The sequence below is a fragment of the Lactuca sativa genome, chromosome 9, assembly GCF_002870075.4.
Source record: "Lactuca sativa cultivar Salinas chromosome 9, Lsat_Salinas_v11, whole genome shotgun sequence".
NCBI classification, from domain to species: Eukaryota; Viridiplantae; Streptophyta; class Magnoliopsida; order Asterales; family Asteraceae; genus Lactuca; species Lactuca sativa.
In genome coordinates this window covers 107,052,195-107,063,450 of record NC_056631.2, presented here as the reverse complement: position 1 = coordinate 107,063,450, position 11,256 = coordinate 107,052,195, and the positions used below count along the sequence as shown (strand labels likewise).

The following is an 11,256-nucleotide window of genomic DNA, read 5'->3' as shown; positions in this document are numbered from 1 at the left end:
CTTTTTCTTCCTTTAGTTATTTCCTAAAATATGCCTTTTGTTTTTAAAGTCGTGTGTAATTACACTTTCTCTATAACTTAGAAGAAAACCGATCATTGTGCGAAGGGAAAATAAGTCATAAGAGTAATCATCTTTATCGTTTTGTTCACATTTAGGTAACTTTTTAATTTTCGTACAAATTTGACCATTTAACTTGTTATATGTGTTCATAGGGCTGACAATTCTCAATACGACAGACGACACGACCTGCGACACGATACGAAATAAATGGGTTTGAGTTGAGTTTTTCAACCCGCCAACCAGCTAACCCGCTAACCCGCCAACCCGTTTATTAAACAGGTCATATATGGGTTTCTCAAAAAATAAACGGGTTGACCCGCCAACCCGTTTATATTCTTAATAAAAAAATTATTTTATTTTTAAATGTATTTATGTATCAAGTATTAATATTTATAAGTATTATATAATATATACCATTGATTCATAGACCATTTGACTGTTTTGACATTTTGACTCGTGGTGGATGGTCTAAGGTCATGAGTCGTAACCTATAAGGCTAAGTCTATAACATGTTTCTATGAATGTTTTTAATTTTCATTTGGATGTTTAAGACTTAAATGTCTAAAATTCGGACCCACAAACCCAAATCTAACCCACGAACCCGCCAACCTGTGAGCCCGTATAAATAAATGGGTTGGCGGGTCATATATGAGTTTATGTTCCAAACCCGCCAACCCGTGACCTGTATATTTAAATGGGTCGTGTTTGGGTTGGCATATTTTGACCCGCCAACCCACCAGCCCGCGACACGCCAACCCGAACACGACACGATTGTCAGGCCTATGTGTTCATAAATTGCCATTGTCACCGGCTATAGCATGTGACAATGATAATATGTGAATAAATTAACAAGTTAAATATTTAAATGTATAAAAAAAAGTTGTGTAAATATGAACAAAAGGATAAATTAATTATCCTTCCCACTTTTAATAGTGATTTTTATTTTTTGTATTTGCTTGTATTATTTTTTTCAAACGTTATTTTTCTTAAATATGAATTATTTCCTAAATATTAATTAAATATTGATCAATTTTAAAATTTACTTTTTTATTAATAAATATATTTTTGTTTTGTGAAATATTTTATATAGTCGTTTATATATATTTTTCTTTTTATTTTTAAGCATATATAATATTTTTAGAGTAAATAGTATCTAACAATAAAATTAAAAAAATTAAATACGTAACAATAATTATGGAGGGTTTTTAAAAAAAATAAAAACAAAATATTACATAGCAAATAAAAAAAACATAAAAAATCTAAATAATGTAAATATTTTAAAATTATTCCAACTTTTTAATAGTTTTTAGTTAGAAGTTTATAAAATTTTAATTTTTTTAATATAACGTTTTAAACTACTATTAACGAAATTATTTTAAAATGTTAAAAAAAATATTAAATTGTCATATAAAATCTATGAAACACTTTAAAAATGTTGTAAAAGAAAGTTTAGAAATAAATGTATGAATATATAAAAAAATTATAAGAAAATGTAACAAAACAAATTTAAAAACTTGTAAGAAAAATTTAAAATATTTATAAAATATATGGTTTAAAAGCACATGTATTAAAATTATATAAAAGTATAAAAAAAGCTCAAAAAAAATTATAATAAAAGTTTAAAACATTATATTAGAAAAACCTATACGAAAAAATATCAAAAAAGTGTTGTAAGAAATTATAAAAGTTTTAAGAAATTTATAAAAAAAATAATTGTTCGTATTTAGACAACTTTCTATTTTTATACATATTTGACAATTTAACTTGTTAAATATGTTTATATATTATCATTATAACCTGCTATAGCAGGTGACAATGATAATATATGAACACATTTAAAAAATTAAATAATCAAATATGTACAAAAAAAAAAAAAAAGTTATACATAAACAAGACAAAAAGATAATTACCTTACAAGTCATTCTTTCTTTTGTGGAAGATAGTGTCACAACAAGTGTGTTGTATAACCATATCAATCTATTTCAATGCAAGATATGTATATTAAAAAACCCACATCATTTCAAAAAAGGAAGCTCCATTGGATCGTTACGAAAATATCATTTTGATGGATAATATAAATACAAAAGATCAAACAAAAAGTGTCAGTTTTGCCAACAATATTAAACCAAGAAAGAATATTGTTTATTTAGAGGGAAAATACAATATTAACCATTAAGGGAAGGAAAAAAAAAAAAAAAAAGAATAAAGTGAGTAAAAGAATAATTACTCTCAATGTGAGGAAAAAGAATAATCAGCATGATCCGTTCCACCGGTCCATCTTTGTGACCAAAACGAAATTATTTATGATTCTTTCAGAAAAATTGAAGAATACAGAGAGTTTAAGGACCATTGATGAAAATTTGTCAATATCGTATTTTGTTTGCTTTTTGCCCCCCATGTGTATGTTTTTCATCATTTTCAGGCATTTGGACTCTCTGAAGTTACCACACCTCCTTCTGTTTCAGTTGTTGTATTTTGTGGAGTCTGTGAACCTGAAAGCAATATCACACACATATATGGTCAAACTTACATCTTTTGACTTCAAATGTACTATTCAATAATTCATTTAAACTTTTACCCATTCTTCCATATTATACAACTTCAAATTGCATGGGACAAACTATTCCTCGGGAAGTGGTCACTCTTTGTTAACAAGTGGCCAATCAATTATATATATATATATATATATATATATATATATATATATATATATATATATATATATATATATATATATATATATATATATTGTATAGTAGTTTTGTTGTTGGAAAAAATTAAAGAGTTATATACTACAAGAATAAAACTTGTGATGAATTTGACTTAAATTTGACCTTAAAAATGTATAAGAGTTAGTCGATATCAATGATCCTTAGAAGTATTGTGTCAAAAAGACAGATGTGCCCTTACCACATACAAACCCTACACAGACAAATGAATCTAGAATTCACATGCACTCCAACTGTTTGACTGGTTTTGGTTTACTCATTCTGTACATCTGGCATCAATTTCCCATTGACCCCATCATGGGCCTATGACCATAACCCATTACAGCTCATCTCACATGGCTCTTATGGGCCCCACCATTACCACATACATATCTATGTTTAAATTTAATGTACATGTATTCTTTTCCCATGTCTTTCTATAATTCTATATCATCAACAAACAAATAATTACCATTTCTTACTACTACATTTTCTATGTGTATAATATTACATGATACATGAGACATGATACATGCATATGCATGATGATGTTGATTATGATGATGATGATGATGATGATGATAGGTGAGATGTAAACATACCCGTGGGGGAGGGAGAAGGAAAAGGATGCCTCGTGGGTAGTAGGAGAGGGGGAGGTGGTGGCGTAAGATAGCCAGGGAATGTTGAGGGGTCCACCTGAGATGGCGTAGGATAGTAAAGATAAGATGGTCCATGGATACGTTGCGCCTGATGTGGTGTTAGTGTTAGTGCACCAGGGGCAGAAGCAGCAAATGTTCCTCTGGGTGTGGGTGATTGGGTGGTGGAATACCCATAATAATACGGTGTTCCTGTGGGCCCATACATTTGATGATAGTATGCCTGTTGAAGTGCTGGATTGTACATTGCCTGTTAAAACACATTCCCATAACCAATTCCATGTTATTATGACTTGTATTTTATGTAGCTTCGTATTAATATGAAGCTAGTATTACAAATATACAATCACACGTAGATAAAATAGTAAAATACAATTAAATAAAAACTTTTATTTAATAACGAAATTTATAATTTTAAAATATAAAACAAATTCTTATGTTACAGATTTACTAGGGACCAAATGAGTACATTAATGTAGTTAAAAAGAGGACAATTATAACCACACGCATTTATGTTGTATTATGACAACAGTACAAAAATATTAGAGTTTTTATTTATTATAATATTTATAAAAAAATAGTTAAATATATAACTTACTTGCTGGTAAGAGTAATCAGGTGCGTACGTCGCGTATCTGCGTATCAGTAAAATTCAAATGTCAGGCAAAATCACATAAATATCATTTAAAATAAAAATAGAGTAAAATCTTGCTTTTTTTTTTTCTAATTTCTCATTAATGACTGTTTGGATAAATAACATTAATAAAATATTACTAAAAATAACGTATATTTAGGAAAACGAAATAATAGAAAACGATGGAAACACCTTATTTTTGTTTTCTGATTTATGAAAAAAAACAATTAGATATAATTAAGTTACCGAATAATCTAGTCCCACTAAATCATATATTAAAAACAACAATTGAGTATATTTTCCGATTTTAACAACGAATTAAATCGATGTTTTTTTTCATTAAAAATTTAATAATTGGTAAGTTTATACGATTAATATAAAGAGTTAACTGGGACCATTTAAATCTGAAAAAGCTGAAGGTTGTCTGGAGTTTTATGTAATCCTGCAATGGCAGCCAACTTGGCAATAAAGCAACCATTGGTTATGAAATAAATAAATAACATCTCATATCTATATATAAAAATAGAATATTTATTAATAAAGAATCTTATATTTTAAAAAATACCAACATTATCTATTATTAACCTAATTATTATATAAGAGTTAGAGGAATCTTAGTGGAAAGTTTAAACAGGGTGTATAACTATAAACTATAAATATGATTATGTTAATTAGTTAGATAGTTGAACACAAGTAATTATAAAAAGTCAACAGTATATGCCATTTAAACACTGGCAAAACCTTTCCTGTTGCCAACTCATTTATATGTATATATATATGCCCCCACACCCACTTCTCCTCTGTCAAGACCAACTTTCTTTATTAATTTATAAATGTTTTTTTTGACTTCACTTTTTCACCTAAACTTCACAAAAGTGTAACAAAAAAAAAAAAAAAAAAAAACAAAAACTCACCCATATGGTGGATACATGACGGAAGGTGGTGGTGGAGGTGGCGGAGGAGGAGGAGCTAGTGGTGGTGCTACACCACTATAAGATGATGATGCACCTTGGCCCATTGTATTTGTCCCTTGATATGCGATATTAATATTCCCACCTTGATTCCTTCCTGTGGTGGGTTTCCATCAAAACACCTTATATTAAATTATTTATCGGATTCATAAAAAAAAAACATTTTAAAATTTAAATAATAATCTCGTTTTGTTTAAAAAATTATGACCAAAAAAAAAAAAAACCTTGAGGAGAAGCTCGAGGACGACCAAGAGATGCGATATTACAGTTAGCTCTTCTTCCATCTATCATCGGGTTTGGGTCTTCACAAGACCTTTTTGCTGATTCAGGGTCCCGATAAGTCACCTGTTAATTCATTTAAGGATGATGAATGACAAATATTGTACTCCAAAAAAAGTTTTGTATAATACATTAAATATATATTATATAACAAGGGTTATTTCAATAGAAGGAAATTAAGATTAGACTAGAAAGATATTTATATGTATAAAGAAAGGTATATGAAATGAGAAAACTTACGAATCCATAACCCTTAGATTTTCCGGTGATTTTATCAGTGATGATAACGGCTTCAAGAATGTCACCAAACTGTTGAAAATATCTACGCATTTCATCAGTTTGTGTCTCCCAAGCAAGTCCACCAACAAACACTTTGGTTAGAGTGGTGTCACCAAATGGAGATCGATAATGTTGGTAGGCCATTCTTGAATTTAAGTAAAGATTCTTTCAGAAACTTGGTTTGAAAGGTGTAGTTGATCAAGATTCATGCAGAATCAAAACTATCTTGTTTTCTGCTTCTCTCGTCAACCTCCATGGATATAAAAGGGAAAAGCTAGAGAACTGTTTCTGGTTATGGTTGTGGTGTTTGATGAAAAGGGTGTTAATAGAAAACCTAGAAAAAGAGTGGTGGAGAGAGAGAGAGAGAGAGAGAGAGAGAGAGAGAGAGAGAGAGAGAGAGAGAGAGAGAGAGAATCCGACAGTTGCAAACTATTATTTGCTGTATATCAGAAGAGATGGGTGGGGTGAGTTTATGGCTTTGTTGTAACAATTGACAGCTGCTTCAAAGAGAGAAAGAGAAAGGGAATAGAGAGAATGAGAGAGAATCTCTCTCTAGTATATATATATATATATATATATATATATATATATATATATATATATATATATATATATATATATATATATATATATATATATATATATATATATATATATATATATATATATAGTGGTTGATTGCATCCTCATATATACACTTAATAAAACCATTGATGCTAATCTACACTGGTTGTCTTTGCATTCTTAGTGTTTTTCACTTTGGCACTATGCTTTTTATGCATCTCAATCTTTTATAAATAAGAGATACACACATACATATATACTACTCATGCATAAGGTTATGTATCTCAATCTTTTATAAAACCCTACACGGGATATTGTTATGCATATATAAGTTTATGTATGTATTCTACCTATCAGTCATCTTTTAAGTCCTATATGCCATATTGTTACATCATATTTTCATTCTTTCTTTTAGCTAAAGTTATACATTTCTTTCAACTTCCATTCATTTTCTAATGAAAATAGTTAAAATAAATTTAGCATAACTAAAGTAGTTCATTAAATTAAACTAAAAATAACAAAAAAAAAATATTTTTAATCAAACTAAAAAAATTACTTAACAATAATTTTAAACCAAGCCGTCAATTACCAAAAATAAAAAATAAAATAAATAAATAATTATATTGTTTTCTTTAACGTCAAAGTCGTTTCAAATTCAGAGCCCGTTAAATGATCGATATTCGCTGGCTATTATAATTGTAAAATTTTCATATTTTTTCAATGATCATTTTAGATAGTTGTTTTTACTTGAGTACTTCTTTGAAAAGAAGTTTTTCACTTCCATAACCGACTTTTTGGACATAAATTGGAAGTAAAAGTGCCACGTTGTGTAGTTGTTCATGTCGGATGTCATGACCCGTTTGGAACCATTATTTTGAGCCAAAGGCATGTTTCCCATTTTTGCGATATTTTTACAATGTCTAAAATGAGTGTTTGGTTAAAAATCACTCCATTAAAATCATCCGGGTATTGCACCATTGATGCCTTCAAGATGTCAAAGTCACTTGGAACACTTCTATGTTGATTTATGAAGTTGTTGAATATAGCATTGAACTTCAACACTTTGTAGTCCTCGTACAAATAAGGCAATCTATATCGATTAAAAACATGGCTATGATAATAGTTTTTTTTTTCCTTTTTTTTTTTTTTGAATCGAGACCTATATTCGTGTCATTTTTTATACATAATGGCCACATGTCGTAAACCATGACTAAATCTCTTGAAAAATCGTGGCCATAAGATAAAATTATGGCTTTACGGTAGCAAAGTGACTTTCATAATTGTATATTCAATCATTTTTTAGTAATCGTAACCCTAAAATACTTATGGTCAGAGTTTATATCTTTATCATGGCAATTAATTAATTTTAGGCACATATTATTATAATATATAACCGTGATAATAGATGTAGTTATTGTCACAATGATTTATATTTATCATGACAATTAGTTACTTTTAGATGTACAATGGTGACATAATATATAAAACTATGACAATATAACACTTAAAGTTGTTTATTTATCTTTCTAGTGACAATTACTTAGTTTTAGACTCATGTTAGAATATTAAACCATAACCATAAAATATATGTAGCCCATTGTTTTTTAATCATAAATTTTGTTTACTTTTAAATACACATTAGAATATAAAATTGTGTCCATAAGATATTTATAGTCAAAATTTTGTTTTTTTTATCATGACAATTGATTTCTTTTAAACACATTAAACTAATAAAATTATGACCATAAATTGCTTATAGTCGTAATTTTATATCTTTATCAAAACATTTAGGTATTTTTAGAAACGCATTAGAATACTAAATTGTGGTCATAAACTGCATATATAGTCATAGTTTGTTTATCTTTGTGACTATAAATGGTTAGTTTTACATAAAATGTCTAGAATCATATTTTGTTTATCTTTGATAATCAGTTTACACACAAAATATATTAAAATAAACTGTGATTACTTATAGTCTTACTTATTTTTTTTTTATTTTTTTTTTATAATAGAACTAGTTGTCAGACCCATATATTATATAGGGTTATTCAAAAAAATAAACAAACATGAAGATATAACAATTTAGAAAATTTAAATTTATAAGAAAAAAGTAAAATATTTAATTATTAAAATTGAAGTTCTTATTTATCTTTTAAATTTAAACTAAAAATTTAAATAAATAAACAACTAAAATAATTATCAATTTAAAATTTTAGAAATTATAAGGAAAATTGCATTAATGATTTGGATATATATTTATTATTATATTTATTATATTTAAATATTATGTGAAATTTAATAAAATAGAAAAAAAAAATCACAAAATAACACATGGTTATAATTTAATCTAAAAATTACCTCAAAATGACATGTGACATAATACATAAGAGAATGGCAAGTGACAAATTATTTCATTTATTAGGAAGGAAATGATTTTAGCAACTGATATAAATACATATATTTGTCACCACTTATTATTATTAAATACGAAAAAAATGTAATACATTGTAAATGTAATAAAATATGATTTTTTTTAAATAAAACAATTACGGGAAAACATCAAAAAGATAAAGTATATGCATATATTATACCAATAAATAAAACTTATATGTTGTTTTCTTAATAACATTCCCCTTGTTATTTTTTGATAAAACTGCAAAATTGGTTCCTACGATATTCAAAAAAGTATAGGTAGAGTCCAAAAAGTTTACGACTTACATGGAAGGTCCAAAATCAAAATTTTTTCTGTGATTTTGGTCCTAAAAAAGTTGAAACGACTATTTTTCCCTTATTATTTCTTTTTTACATTTTCTTTATTTTCTTTTATATTTTAATAGTTTAAAAAAATCCCTTACCCCACACTCTCCATCCGTACCCACCCCTTCTTTCTCCCTTTATCTCTTTGACTTTCTTTTTATATATTTGACACTCTTTTCTTTTTTCTGATGATTTCGTTCAACCTACGCTGAAGCAGAGCTCAAGGTCTTGAAACTAAAGAGGATGGGATGAAGTTTGGTTTCGATTCTCTGATGAGGTCGTTCAAGCGCTACATCTTTTCTTCTTTCTTGTCATTTGTGTATTGAATCCAGGTGGCGAATAAAGTGGATTTATAAACCATAACATCTGAACCTCATAGCAATCATTAACTTCTTCAATTAGGTTCGACTCTTGTTAAGATTTGCATCGATTCTTACGTGGATTTACAAATCTTGAAAATCTGATTTAGTGTTAGCATGTTTTGAGTTGCAGGTGTGTGTGTGTGTGTTGTGTTGAAGACACACCCTTTTTGATTTGTATAAGCTGAACATAAAGCAAGCCATGATTGAGGTTGAGAGGAGAAGTATATTGGTTCTCTACCCAGATTGAGAAATGACAGACCTATTTGTTGTTGTAATTCAAAAAAAGGATCGTGAGCGGCATGACTAGTGTTTACAGAGAGCTTGAAAATGCGAAAGATGGATTTTTGCAGGAAAATACCTAAGCTTTATGTGTTTAATGGAAGTAAGGAGACTAGAGCATATAAGTTTCTTTCCGAAGAAAGCAAGACCAGTTACAGGCATTGGTCTTAGAACTAGTGATGGATATTTGCAAGATATTTTTTCAAGGTTCTTTTTATCAACTTTAGAGCGCAATTTTGCTGTCAATTCGATATATATTTGTTCTTAATGTTCATATGTCACCAATTTTGATTAATTAACATTTCTATTCAATCAATTAGTGCAGTTGACGTTTCTAAATTGAACACAAAAAAACTAAAACCAAAACATCAAAATTGGGTGTGTTCCTTTATGAAAATCCAGAATATGAGGTAGGTGCCCGATGAAGAGGGAGACGATGGGTGAGGATGAAGGTTTGTTTGGATATTGGGTATGGATGAACAAGATTGTATCATCCATTAAAATCATGACAAATTTAAACTTTTTAAATACAATCCCAAAACATAAAGTGTTTACAAAATAGTTTTCAAAACATTTATCTCATCAGAGTTTCCCAAAATCAGATATCATAAATAGAGGATGTGTACGGTCACGCCTTCGCTTTCTCGCGGTCATCTAAAGTACATGGAGCATAACCCAAAACTGTAAGCCAACGCTTAGTGAGTTCCCCCAATGTACCAACACATAAACAATAACATATACAATAACAACATGTAATTGGTCCACAGCTAAAAGACTGGATTATCCATGAGCCCACAACATAAGTTTGGCATGCCCTCAACCCACAACTTATGTTTGGCTTGCACCCCGATCATATCAGTCTTCAGACTGAAATACTATCAAGCCATCAGTACGAGTTTGGCATACCGCCCGATCCTTAACTCATATCTAGAATGCTCATGAGTCCTCAATATGAGTATGGCATTCCCTACCTGGCCCTCAACTCATATCTAGAATACTCCTTGGTTTGTTGGTTACATCACGGAGCGGTTCAGCCTCAACTTAACCCAACACGTCGACATATAACAGATAATAATATATATACATATACTCATGCAGACAGGATCACAGGTAGTCCTACAGATCTATCAGCCTAGCATATCAAGAACTAGCATAAAACATGCATATATATTCCATACTCAGGATATTAGTGAATATCAAGATATCAAAACAATGGGTCGGCCTTGGTGCCTTCAACCCACAAATACAGTGAGGAAAACTCACCTCGCACACTGGACAAAAGCTGATAAGGTCTCGACTCCAAATCTCAGTTCTAACCGCATCCTATTCCAACCAAATGACCAATCTCAATAAAAATTCCCAAAATACCCAAATACCCTTAAGGTTAAACTTGGTCAAACTCAAAGTCAAACTAGTCAAACCAACCGAGTCAACCTAGCCGAGTCAACTCAGCCAAATTGACTCATACTGAGTACGCGGGGCATACACCGAATGTACGTTGGGCGTACTTAAGTCATCGCATGTTGACCACCATCAGGGTGGTTGACCTCATACACAGGGCGTACGCTCAGGAACATCAAAACTCATTAAGTGCTTAATATTTTACGCACTTACGTCCATATTTCAGATCCATGGCTATAATACACTGAAGAGTCATAAAGTTTCCAACTTTATGACTTTTCATGCCCATTAAGTACTTAATTGAAC

General features: G+C 29.6%; 1 protein-coding gene across 1 annotated transcript; it reads right to left on the bottom strand.

Annotated features, from left to right (window-relative positions):
- Positions 1-2,098: 2,098 nt before the first annotated feature.
- Positions 2,099-6,122, bottom strand: LOC111905563 (uncharacterized). The gene is made up of 6 exons (XM_023901240.3): positions 5,549-6,122; positions 5,254-5,374; positions 4,973-5,126; positions 4,023-4,059; positions 3,371-3,674; positions 2,099-2,552 (listed from the first exon to the last, which is right to left on the bottom strand). The coding sequence occupies exons 1-6, from the start codon at positions 5,729-5,731 to the stop codon at positions 2,479-2,481; spliced, it is 873 nt and encodes a 290-aa protein (XP_023757008.1). The 5' UTR covers positions 5,732-6,122; the 3' UTR covers positions 2,099-2,478.
- Positions 6,123-11,256: the final 5,134 nt, after the last annotated feature.